The following is a 13,376-nucleotide window of genomic DNA, read 5'->3' as shown; positions in this document are numbered from 1 at the left end:
TGTCAAATTTGTCGTTTTTGCCGCTGGGAGAGATGAGACCGGCCGAGATAGGCTCATGCGGCAGTGCGGCGTCGGCTGGCCTGTACTGCCGGACGGACGGCAGACGCGTGCGTCGTCGCCCGGCTGCGATCCCGTGCCTCATGCACGTGCGCTTGCTTGCGCAGCTGCCCATTGATCACGTCCCAAAGAGGCTCCTGGCTCCCTCTCAAGCGCACCTCGAACACTTGCTGACATAACACGCCTCGCGCCCGGAAAAGTAGGATCTAGGCAATCAAGGAGGAGAGGGATCCCTTGCGCGCCGCCGGTGACGCCGCCGGTTCCCTCTCTCTTCGTCGGCCGCTCCAACGGTGGGAGGGAGGGGGAACCTCGGGTCTGTTCGCTAGGTGGGTGTGTGGTAGAGTTACGGTTGAGGGAGACGCTGCCGAGGCCGTTGCGGTGGTGTCGCGTCGGAATAAGTTTCTCCGGGCTCCGTTCGCGGTCAGGCGAGGCTTTTGCCTTCGTCTAGGAGCCAGCGGTGTTGGGGATCCCCGGATCTCGTCGAGGTCGCGGGCTATAGTGGTTGGAGGTCCATCAACACTGGCCGTTTGGATCCTCAGATGGGCTATGGAGGCAGGGAGACGAAGATCTTTCTTCTTCCGTGTTGGTATGATTTGCTGCTGCTGTTCTTCTCCTTCCTCTGCGCTGATGCTGGTGGGAGATCCTGCTTTGTCCGGGCGGATGGCCCGGCCGCGGTGCTGGACCGGTCGGATGACTCGAGTTCTCTTCCTTCCGGAAGGGATACTTTTCGCGGTACTCAAAGCCAAAGATGACGACGGCTGTTGCAGGTGTGTTTTATTGATGTCCATGCCCTCTCAGCGCTGGTGTCAAGAAAGGAGGAAGCAGCATGGCGGCAATTGTACCGTGGTCGAAGATGATGACCTGTTTGCGACTGGTTGCAGATCCTTCTGCTGTAGGGGTCTTCTCTCAAGATTCAGGGATGATGACGCAGGGCTCTGGAGATCTTGTTGTGTTATGGTTGTCTTAGGATACTCTATGTGTTCATGGTCCTTTGTGTTTGAGTTTTAATGTGCTTGTAAGGATCAATTACTTTGTACCGATTTGTGATTTGAATGAAAAATTTCTCAAAAAAAAACACTTTCTGACATTACCGATTAGAGCATCTCTAGCCGTCCCTCCAAGAAGCCCCCAGGACCACTTTTTCAGTGTCAGCGGACAAACAAAGTCTCACTCGCGTCCCATGGACGTTGTGTTTGCGCTGGATTTGAGCAAAAATAGCCCCGACGCTCCCAGGCCAAACCCAGCCCACCGGAGGGCACTTGGGGGAGGAGAGAGAGAAGGTTTTGCATGTCGTTTGGCCCACAGTCAGCCTCCCACTCCCTCTCTCCACCATTTATCTTCGGGGCCCACCCACATGCACGCTCCCTTTTCCTTCTCTCCTGTCACACGCCCGACCGCTCCTCTCCCTCGTCGCGCGCCTGCCTCCCCGCTCGCCGCCTCCCCGCCTGCTTGCCGCCATGCCGCCGTGCTCGCCGCATCCCCGCTTGGTCGGCGTTCTCGCCGCCTTCCCGCGCGCCGGCGCATTTCGCACGCTTTTGGTTGACGCTTGGTCACCGGCCCTGACCTGGCAACGTCGCCCATCAGCAGGACGTGCACAAGGTCGCCGGTGTCGGTGAAGCCGTAGGCTTTGAAGCGCTCGGAAGGGTCGAAGGAGTAGGACCTGGGGCGGGAGCCATTGAGCGCCTCGGCGAGGCCCTCGCAGGGCGTCTCCCGGACGGTCATGGAGCGGAGGTCGAGCGGCGCGGCGCCGGCCTCGGTGAGGAAAAGGAGGCACTGCTTGACGAAGGCGAGCGGCGTGGATGAGGCTATGGTCGTGCCGTAGAGCGTGCCGTTCTCGGTGAAGATGCGGATGCATTGGCCGGCATCGCAGGAGAGCACATAGCGGGAGCAGCCAGCGTGGTGCGCCTCGAGGTGCACGAGGGCGCCGTCGAGGCCGCGCACGAGGAGCCGGGAGGAGGCCGCGGCGAGGGTGAGCCAGCCGTCGCCATGCGGGGAGAACTCGGTGAGCCGGTGCGCTATGATGGAGCCGTTGGCATGGCCCGCGAAGAGCAGGCGGTCGGCCTCTGGTCCGCCTTGCCGGGGGGTGCGCCGAGCTCGAGCAGCGCGTCGCCGGCGGTGGAGAAGACGAAGACGCGGGCGAGGAAGACGCCCGGTCGGCTGGGGTCATCGCCGACGAGCTCGAGCTCGTGTGGCCCGGCAGTGCCCACAACATGTTTGTTGTAATGACATGCACAATAAAAGCGAAAAAGAAAAAAGATACAACCTATTGAAGGGACGACTGAAATTCTTTTCCACCCCAAAGTAAAGTTAGCGCCGAGGCAACCCCAGGACGCCTCCTGGGGCACAACGTCTGAAGATGCTCTTATTAGCACCCACATTAGAATAATCCAAAATATATTTATGTGATAGAAATAGCTAGCACGTGTGCTAGTAGTATTTCGTGTCCTATCAGAGTCCTGCGCGAATTATGCATGCATGCAACATACTCCCTCTGTCCTAAAATATAAAAATATTTTTGATATTAGCATAGTATTAAAAATATTCTTATATTTTAGGACGAGGGAGTACTATACTACAGAGTAGTTGTGTACAACTTAGGTTTGCCTAGCAATCAAAGTCGGCGGATGATTAGATTAGGAAGTACTAGTGTCCGAGTCTAGTACGAGTCCATATCAGCGTCGGTCAAGTCTAGCCGGATCGTGTGTATATATATATGCACGAGGCTGCGTGAGTTCTGTACTTTCGTATCACGGTGAGAAAAGGAGAAAAGAAATAAAAAGGAAATAAGGACGACAAGGGCCTTGGCTATTTGCCATTGCCGGTTGCCACTGCCAGTTGACACCGGCGGCCTTCAATCACGGCGAGCAGCCCAGCCGGCCAGTCGTCGCGCCTCCTGATCATAGTTCAATGGTACGTGTCAGGCTCGTACTTCGTACCCACGCCCTGATCTTCTACCTGTGCCCTGCTCGACGCATACGTGCTAAATTGCTAGTAATTCAGTGGCTTAAAATTCTTGGCATGTGTTGGACTCACGCCGTGTGCGCTGCAATGCAGTCTCTGCTACCGCTGTTCCTGAGGCCGGCGGCGCGGTTCTTGGGGCCGTTCCTGGCAGGCCGGCCGGCGGAGGCGGCGGCCACGATGCTGCACCGCGCCGGCGTGCTCCCGAGGAACAGGGCGCTGGAGCGGCTCGTGAGGGACGACGGCGGCGCCGAGGACTGCATCGCGCGTCTCGTCGTCAGCGTGGTGAGCTGCCTCTGCTAGATGGCCAGTTGATACACTGGTTTGGGGATTGAAGTTCTCCACTACTACTACAGGTTTAGGTTTAGCATGAAGCAAGTTTCTTGCAGATTAATGCAACTTCATTAGTTAACAGTGACCAACGCCTTTTTATGAAGAGAAAAGTATGTTTTTGTCCCTGAATTTTTCCAAAAATATAGACTTGGTCCCTTAATATTTTTTGGTATATATTTGGTCCTTCAAGTCTCAAAACTAGTTTGGTCCAAAACAAGATTTTGAGCACGTTGACCGGGGTTTGACCATGTTGACCATGTTTGACCGATAAACAATAAATTTAAAAAAATAGGAAACAAATTAAAAAAAAATCTGAAATTTTGTGACAACCAACATGCTTGTGAAAACTAGCATGCTTTTGAATTTACTGTTCATCATTCAAACCTGGTCAACGTGGTCAAACCCGGTCAACATGCTTAAAATGTGGTTTTGGATCAAACTTATCTGGTTTTGAGACTTGAAGGACCAAATGTATATAAAACAATCTTGAGGGACCAAGTCTGTACTTTTGAAAAACTTGAGGGACCAAAAACATACTTTACTTTTTTCCTGAACTAGAGACTGAGGCAACTTGTATAAATAGCAAACACGTAAAATTATTTATGGCCCTTCATTTCTAACTCAGCACTCCAAAATATATTGTCATTATCCATAATTTATAGAGAAAACAAGTAACCAGAAAGGAAAAAAAATAAAAGCTCATATTTCCAAATTAAGGGAGATAAGACAGAAGACTAGTTAGAAAACAGGCACATGTGTTGATACCATTTCAAGGATCCACCCATCAGCAGCAAGTTACAACAACAATAACTAATTAAAGCCAGTAACCATATGGCAGTGAAAATGCATGTCTCAGCGTTATGAATCACTAACCAAATTGTGCCGGGCTCTCCTTGAGCCTTCTGCCTAAAACCAAATTGTATTATTTTACAGATACGGCTGGAATTAATAGGCGATATCATATCAAATGGAAGTATGAAATTCAATCATGTACTGCAAAAATTAGTGCGATTATTAAAACACAACTCACTCACGGTCTTACGGTAAGTGTCGTGTTACTTAAAAGCCAAGGCACAGCCCAAATCAATATTATCACACCTCACAAGCAATCACACGAAGTCACGAACAGTAGTTCTAGCAGTAGTAAACACAGGCAGTAGTGGTAGCAAACGGTGAGCCCATCAGGCAGTAGTATCAGTAGTACGTCTTGAAAAGGTAGAGGAAACCCAGACGGTGTGCACATCAGGTGTAGCACGAACGTATAGAGACGTTGCATATACTCATCTTGAGATTAATTGACGCCATATCTGCACGCGGCCCAAATTTTAAAGCATCTTCCTTCAGGCGGGTGACCTACATGAGACCAGCATCACATGAGCCTTTTTTCTTATGGAAGCATCATATGAGCATCTTAACTCTTAAGTTAGTGAGATTAGAGGGAGGAACAAGTACTGGCACTAGTTGATAGGTGAGTGGCTACAACTTACGTATGTACACATTTCCCGACCAGTGCGGCAGGTCAAAGCCGGAGAGTATGATGCCACTGCTTCCCTCGAATCGCAGAGCATTGGCGCAACAACCTCAAGAAGTCACCGGTGATTTCGTGGAAGACCAGATACCGAAGGAAGACGAGGAACTCAATGCCAGGTGGGACCTCCGTCATGCTGTTGAGGTTCACTAGGGATAATCTTTCCAGGCCGGCCATGGCACCTTGCTGTATCTCTAGCTGGTTCAGATTAGGCAGGTCTCTTAGAAAGAGAATCTTTAGCTTGTGAAACCACCCCGTGAGAAATGTCAGCTGCTCTCCGTTGTATGCTCTGGTGAAGTGTAGAAGTGTCAAGTTCGACAACAAAGAAAGCGATGGCAGTGGGTCTTTTCTCAGTTGTGACCAAGACAGAGCCAATGCACACACGTTTTGTCCTCCATCAGATTGGAAGGGAGGAGACTCCTCCAACGACCCTTGCTCTAATCGTCCTCTCAACGATAGCGTTTGCAGATTTGGCGGGAGGGCGTTCAACAAGAGAACCTCGTTCTCATCACTTGCATTCACAGATAGCTTGGACAAATACTGCATCTGAACTAGAGACTCACGGATGCGTCCACAGTAGATTCCCTTTACATTTGATAACCTCAAGCTTCTCAGTTGCCTCAGCTCCCCCAAATGTCTAACTGACTCACCCCGCATTTCCAATGTTCGTAAGGTTTGCAGGTTTGTTAGATTCCCAAGACCAATGGGGATAGTCATACCACTGTGAGAATGAATATCCCTCCAATCTAGATAATTCATTTTCTCAGCAAATAAGTGCCTAAGCTTCTTCAGTTTGACAACCCCACTAGGCAAATAATGTATATCTGATCTATAAAGGTCCAGTGTCAACAAATTTGAAAGCTTTTCAATAGACCTCGGGAGCATCTTCACTTTTGAATTACGCAAACCTAAATGGCGGAGACTAAAAAGATCTCCAATAGCATCTGGAATCTTCTCAATGGGTAAGCCACTTAATTCTAGCACTGTCATATATCTTGACTTCTTGCATAACAGAGGTAGTAGAGTGAATGATGGCATGTTATCATCCACTACAATGACGGTTCGAAGTTGGTGTATACTAGAAAACGAGTGCTGAATATCCTTCTTTAGCTTATGCATTACCAATCGACGCCCATCCATCTCAAGAGAACCCACACATTTATCCTCATATGTAACACCAAAACAATCCTTTTGACACAAATCAACAGCCAATTCTCGTAAGATATCATGCATTCTGAATTCCTTCTCCTACCAAATGAGTTCCTTTTAACAAGTTGTAGCATGTTTCTATCAATTAACTCCTGCAGATAGCCTTCTGCCACTTCTTCTAATGTGCTTTCACCCCTCTCCTCAATGAATCCCTCTGCTATCCATAACCGTACAAGTTGTTTCTTTTTGAAAAGATAGTCTTCTGGAAATAAACTGCAGTATAGGAAACAACTTTCCAAGCATGCTGGAAGATAGATGAAGCTCAGATGCAAAACATTCCTTATGTGATCGAGCCTCAAGTTATTAATTAGCTCCCAACTCGGTTGGTCATTTATTCTTCTCCATTCTTCCACAGTTTTCTCACGCACACGCAAGAGGTTACCAACTGACACAATAATGAGAGGCAAGCCTTTGCACTTGCTAACTATTTCGTAGGACAGAGACTTCAACTCCACAGGACATTCATGATTTTTATCTGTTGGAAAGGCTTTCTTATGAAAGAGATCACATGCCTTGTCTTCTGGTAAAGCTTCGAGCTTTAAGATATGTCCTGGAGAGGCAAGTGCAGCAACATCACCTTCCCTTGTTGTAATTATCAGTCTGCTGCCCTTGTCATTATGAATAAGCACTCTAGACAAGTCATCAAATGCTTGTGGAGTCCAAACATCATCCATACGATCAAATATTTATGTTGCTCCAGAAATCTTTTCAGTGTCTCTTCAAGGCATGTGATGTCCATCGCCGCAGTGTTAGACAGAACACTGGCGTTATCTTTGAAAAGTTCCTTGATTGTATTCCTCAGGACATCTTCTCTAGAATAAGTTTGAGAAATGGAGACCCACGCATGGCACTGGAATTGCCCTCTCTCCTTCCTATAGACATTTTCAGTTAAAGTTGTTTTACCAAGTCCTCCCATTCCAAGCAGTGCTATCACGGAGCACTGCAAATCAGCACCAGCCAACCACTGCTCAAGTATCTCTCTGTTTCTATCCACCCCCACTAAATCTTCTTCATCAAGGGAACGTGAAATGTTTGCTAGATCTTGGGACCTCTTGACAATGTAATTCGAGCTGCTAGTATCCCCGTTCTGTATCATGGGGACCCAACGATTTTTTATCTCTGACAGGTGTGCAAGGTCTTTCTCTATTTCCTTCGCCTTGAAAGCTATCTGGTTCAAATAAAGCAGAGATCCTGGTTTTCTGACCCCTTGCTTCAGGTAAAAGCAACACTCTATATCATGTTCCTGATCAATTAGATACAAGTACTCATCCACTATGTCTTCCATCACATGTGCTACCTTCCGTACTTCCTCCAACCAGCCCTCGTATACTTGATTGCTGCTGTTTCAAATGTCCATCTAACAAACAACATCATGCATGACGCGAAGCTCCCTTGCAACACGACCCATGCTGCCCTGTAGCTCTACTTTTTGCTTCCCGTACTTCGCAAACTGCATGCTCACCTGGTCTGCCACTCCATTTGCCAAGGCATTTCCGATCTTTTTAATGGCTAGAAGAATTCACAATCTCCGCCATTATTTTCTGAGAATTAGTAATATCTGTCTGTTGGGTGGTAGCCTACTTGTATATTTTCCTCGGTATCATTAGAATGGCCACTGCAAATTGAGGTGATGTATTAATTAAACCATCAGTGCATTCTGCTAGTACCACACATTTGTCAAAAAACTTTTAAACCCTCCAACCAGAATAGAAAAGTGTAATAAGCAAAAAAATCAAGGTAATTCTACTAAACTCATATTTGATACTGTTAATCTTTGTACCTCTAACCCACAGAATCAAACAAAAAGGTACTTAAAACAGACAGATCCATGAGAATTTTAGAAAGCTTGGGACTCTTATATCAAGTGTGGCAAACTTAATATTATCAGCTGACAAGATCAAGTTTCAGGATTTAAAAATGATGTTGCAATCCATTCAGGCTAATGCCAACTCAGACACCTGGCGCTATCCTTGGAAATCACCTGGATATTGTACTAGTAAAGTTTACAGAATTATTGTTGGGTACCAAGAGATCCCTGCTCAATTCAACTGGCTTTGAAAATCATGATGTCAACTGAGGCATAAGGTGTTCTTCTGGCTTTGGATAATGAACATGCTTAACAATAGAGAAATGCTACAAAGGAAGCACATTTTTATCCTATCTTATGGCTGTGTCATGTGTGATCAGAATGCACTTGAATCTGAGGAACATAAATTATCTAATTGCCAGTTTGCTAAAGCCTGCTGGAATTGCTTATGACCAGGAGTCACTCTACAAGGATAAAAAATAAAGGTTAGTTCTCCTAACTCCTAAGAAGGCTTTGGGAGTTCCTTTCTTTATAGAGTTCATCAGTGCAATTACTTGGGAGCATTGAGGATGTCGAAATAGCTTCATCTTCAATAAAATTTCACTTAATCAATACAGGTGGCGACAAACTTTCAAGGAGGGGATACATCTGATCTTTCACATAACAGAAACAAAATCTTAATATGGCATGTACACCTTGCTGAAAATATTTAGGTAGTGTTTTTTCTTTCCTTTTTTACCCTCCATGTATTTGTACGTGTCACTTTTTATAAAATTGTAGTAGGCAATCACCTATTGTTTTCATCCAAAAAAAAGACAACAACGGGTGACACCAGACAAAAACAACTGACTCTGCATCCTTCGCTTCACATAGGGACACCCGAGTTAAAATCTCCCAAATATTGAAGTCAAATCTGAATACCAAGCCAACTCCCCAATATGAATAATATTCTACTTTCAGATAGTTGGCTAATGAGATAAGTTTTGGTAACTTAATTCCATGGTTTTCTCAATATCTACATAAAGTATCTCCACATGTATGGAGAAACAAATAGCTAGAGTTGTTTATTAAGTTGCTAGAAATATGTACCGCAATCGAGAAAAGGAATAAGAAAACAAAGCTATAATACCATATAGTCATTAAGAGATATTGATATATTATTGGATACAATTTAAAATGACTTCAATTAAAAGAAACTACCGTATTCACTTTAGGAAGTCCACATGCAACAAGAATGTTAACTTGAGTAGGCTAGAAATTTCAACACTACTGTAATTTTAGTGAAAGAGGATATGCACATCATGTTTAACTATGCTGGCAGTAACAACTAACGAGGATGATCAACAATTATGCTACAGATCAATTCCAGATTATTTTTGAATTCAAGGGAAACAATGGATAGCAACTAAAACCGGACCATTACCTGTCGTCACAAATCAAGAAGCCGGCATCAGATCGATCTTGGTGACCTCCTCGTGCGTTCCTGAAGCTGACACCATCACAACAATCTCATGGATTCTTGAATTTCTGAGCCTCATGGCTTGGCTGGTCTTGTTGTCATTGAAACTTACTCGTGGAGATCCTAAACTTTCATCAACTCGTGGGTTATGGGTATGATTGAGTGTGCTAGCCTGCTGTTGATGACAAACAGCTGGATTTGATCTTCAACTTGAGGTATCGTCGTTCCTTTTACCCACCAAAACCAGAGAACAACCACCCACCTGGCTTGTAATGGTAAGAACTGCTTGTTTTCACATCAACCTAGCTAGGATAATTGTAAAAGAACCAGATCGAAATTAAGGGCAACACACCTGGCTTAAAATCGATGCAGATCCAGCGACCTTCTTGTGCGCGTCAGAATCTGAAATCATCAAAAGACTGTCATGACTGAGTGGGGAACGTTAGTCTTGTTGTTGAAGCCATCAAGAACCAGCCAAAGAGCCTGCAAGTCAAGTCAATGCTATTATTATTGTGCTTGCGATTGAAGCTCAATTATTTTCCATCAAGCTAGATTGTCTGAAAGCACCATCTCTGCGTGCACATTCGATCACTTTCAGTGTTCATGGGCCCCACACGCAATCACTTCGATATTATTCGTGTGGTCTCTGTGCAGCCCTGCTTCAGTATTCTGCTTGGAGCGTAGATGCTGTTCAACGTTTCCTATGGGGCATTGCATTCATATGGGGGAGCAACTAGTACTCCCTCCGTTTCTAAATATATCGTCGTTCCTCTTTTTAGAGATTTCAATGTGAACTACATACAAAGTGGGTTCTAGTAGAAAAATATATAATATCAATCTGGGCCGACGGTACAGATTCTAGTGGAGGCATGTCAGACCACTTAATGTGCGTTTTATGAAAACCCCCTTGGTATTTGTTAGATATAAAACATGACTTTTGCAGTAAGCACTTCAACTTTCTCGTATTCAATCATTTTGTCGTTGGTAATGCGTGCCTGAATTCCATCTCTTTCTTTGATAAACCAAATACAACACCTTAATCTCATCCGAACTAACATGAGAAAAAAAGTACACAACAGCATATTTTTATCACATCGTTCACAATTTATATCATAAAAAATACGTAGGCCTCCTTTGGTTCATAGGTAGGAAAATAATAGGAACATGAAAGTCATAGGAAATGAGATGACATGTATCTCAATCCTATGAATAGCAATAAGGAAAGGAGATGCTCTTTGGTTCACATTATAAGATTTTTTTCATTGAGTCTAGGCTAATGTTTATTTTTCTATAAAAAGTGGAGGAGGAAGAATTCCTCCATAGAAATATGATTCTATTCGTACAAAATAAAGGGCTCTAAAGGATTTTTTGCCCTATAGAAATCATGTCCTTTGGAATTCCTACAGAATTCCTACAACCCAAAGGAGGCCTTATATTTTTATTTTGCGGCCATGAGAGAGCAAGAAGTATCTCTAACTGACGCACCAGAAAATAGCCCTAAAATCCTAACTCGAACCTACTCATTACAGAGACTGGAAAAATCAGGAGCTCCACACAGCTCGGAAACCTGATTTATTACAGATAATGATTAACGCGCCCAACTTGAATTGTAAACTGAGACCATGATGGAGCACTTCTTAAGCGTGAACCGAAACACCGATTACATCGAAAATTCATCAGTGCATTTTTACACACAAAGGTGTGTTTATTTTCGAACACAGAGTTTCCTTCACTTCGCCGCCCTCAGTAAGTCAAAGTGCTAGTGAAATGAAATGAACATGAATGCCGATAGCAGAAGCTATCCAATACATCATGCTCTTCTGCTGCTATGTCCTTTGTTACTCCCTCCGTCCCAAAATAAGTGTCGCTGATTTAGTACAAAGTTTTATTAAATCCACGCCACTTATTTTGGGCCGTAGGGGGTACTATTTAAGCCTGGGCATGCAGTTGTAAAATCTACCTTCATCAAAATAAAAGCATATGCTTGAGATAACTTTCTGAAAAGTAAAAAAGAGAGAACAGAAATGTACAACATGGGTTTCTCTCAGGAACATGGGTGCTTTGCATCTGAATGTTCCTCATGACTTAGTATTTATGCCACAATAAAGCTTTTTGACGAAACCATGATGTTATGATTTAAGCTGATTTCAGGTTCCTGGGACTATTAGCTTGATGCATTGGAAGATATAATTAGATACTACCTCCGTCCGAAAATACTTGTCGTCCACTTATTTCTGGATAGAGGGGGTAAATCTGAACAGATGGTTATCATGGATGAGCTGGCGGCACAACATTATTTTCCACACTGCATAACAGGAAGCACATTCATGTAAAGAAGCAATGCCTTCTCGAACCTACATAGGTTAATTAGGACCACTTACAACTCCAAGCCTGGATTTTCTTTTTTAGACACCAAACCTGAAACATTGGAAAGCAAATGGTTTAGTCAATAGACCAACCTACAGGAGAGGAACATGCATCCAGGGTTTATGAACCTACTGCCCGATACAAAATATTAAATGGAGTCGGGCACTGTCAAACTTGAATTCACGAAGGACACCAATTAAAAGGTGATGCTGCAAGTTGCTATGGGTTGCTTCACATAATGTCTCCGAAAAACAGAAGAATACATGAACTGTATTTAGTATAAGAATTGAAGCTTCATATCAAGTATCAGAAAAGCAAAATATGGACAGGAACTGTAGCTTCATACAAAATCCTTGTCTTTAAAGTTCTATTTGTACATTCTTGTTGTAACTTTTCAATTCTAACATATTTTCTAAATTGATACCTAAGGTAATATTGGAAAAACTACTTTAACATAGTGGGGCAAACATTACTATACATTCAATCAAAAGGTCCACTTGTCAGCCCCTTGAGCAGATTTCAATAGAAAGTAATGGAAAATGATTAGATTGCGAAAAGTGTAGCTTAACAAAGATCCTTTCTATATCCTGCTCTAAACTATCCATCAAGCCCAGTGCGGAAAGTGCATTCTATACCAAAATTCAGATAGCTGAATTTCAGTCACCTGAAACATAACAAATTGAGAAGTTATCTACAATTTTAAGGTGCAAAGTTAAGAGTGGAAATTAGAAGGTAGTAAGGTACACACAATGAGAGTCTTGTTTGTTACATACAAGAAGGTTAAAAAGTTGAAATTAGAAGACGGCTTGACGAGGAGCAGGATAGTCCCGAGCTCCCGATGACTCCAGGTGAGGCGTACTGGTACCACTTGTTCCATCTTATAAGACACATGTACTGCTTTGCGATGTCGGCATGACTGGTTCTTATGTGATATGTTCACTGTCGTGTTCAGAAAATGTGTTCTTTGAAAGTTATGGTGAAACTGTACAAATAATTCTGGGCAGCTTAATTCACTCTCATCCTGCCACAATGCCAAAGCCCTGCTTAATTCACTCTCATACTAACTGAGCCGACGCTACCATTCCACAGACAAATGCTAAAACAACTGAAACAAGCCAGAGCAACATTGCAAGTTTCTTCATTTTCTGATCTTCTAAAAGCTTCTTTGCAAACTCTGAAGCTTGCTGTCACAACTCCATCATATGTGTCCAGCTTGCTTCCAGCCCAGTAGAAGTATTTACATCCACCAACACACCAAAATTTTCACACAAAAAAGTAAACAAAATGTCCTGATGGAATAATTACCAAAATTAGTATTCTAATATTACCATTACCTCCGGCCGGCGGTAAACGCGTACGGAATAGTTACCAGAGGGATGCTCGGTGAGAGACGATGGGCGACTCGGGCTCTGGCGATTCCCCTGGCGTCCCCGCGGGCGCCCCCGCCGCGCCGTCGGCGCCCTCCCTCGCCCCCTCCCCAGCGGTCTCCCCCATCGCGGACCCGGCGCCGCCCCCCTCGCCGGACGCTCCCTCAGCCGCCGCCCCGGCGACCCGATTTCACTGGGCGGACTGCGCGGATGACGCGCCTTTCCCCCTCCCCTGTTTCCCCCGTCCCCCTCGCCCCCTCACTCCGTCCGCCGGCTCGGTCTGCCTCGCCG

The 13,376-nt window shown here is 44.9% G+C and overlaps 1 protein-coding gene and 1 pseudogene across 1 annotated transcript; one reads left to right on the top strand and one right to left on the bottom strand.

Moving 5' to 3' along the window:
• Positions 1-3,105: 3,105 nt before the first annotated feature.
• LOC119339235 lies at positions 3,106-3,318 on the top strand. The gene has a single exon (XM_037611365.1). The coding sequence runs from the start codon at positions 3,106-3,108 to the stop codon at positions 3,316-3,318; it is 213 nt and encodes a 70-aa protein (XP_037467262.1).
• Positions 3,319-4,309: 991 nt separating this feature from the next.
• On the bottom strand, positions 4,310-9,861 carry LOC119340052 (annotated as a pseudogene).
• Between the last annotated feature and the right edge of the window lie 3,515 nt (positions 9,862-13,376).

Source organism: Triticum dicoccoides, chromosome 7B (genome assembly GCF_002162155.2).
Source record: "Triticum dicoccoides isolate Atlit2015 ecotype Zavitan chromosome 7B, WEW_v2.0, whole genome shotgun sequence".
Classification (NCBI taxonomy): domain Eukaryota; kingdom Viridiplantae; phylum Streptophyta; class Magnoliopsida; order Poales; family Poaceae; genus Triticum; species Triticum dicoccoides.
The sequence above is the reverse complement of the archived record's forward strand: the minus strand, read 5'-3'. Positions and strand labels throughout refer to the sequence as shown.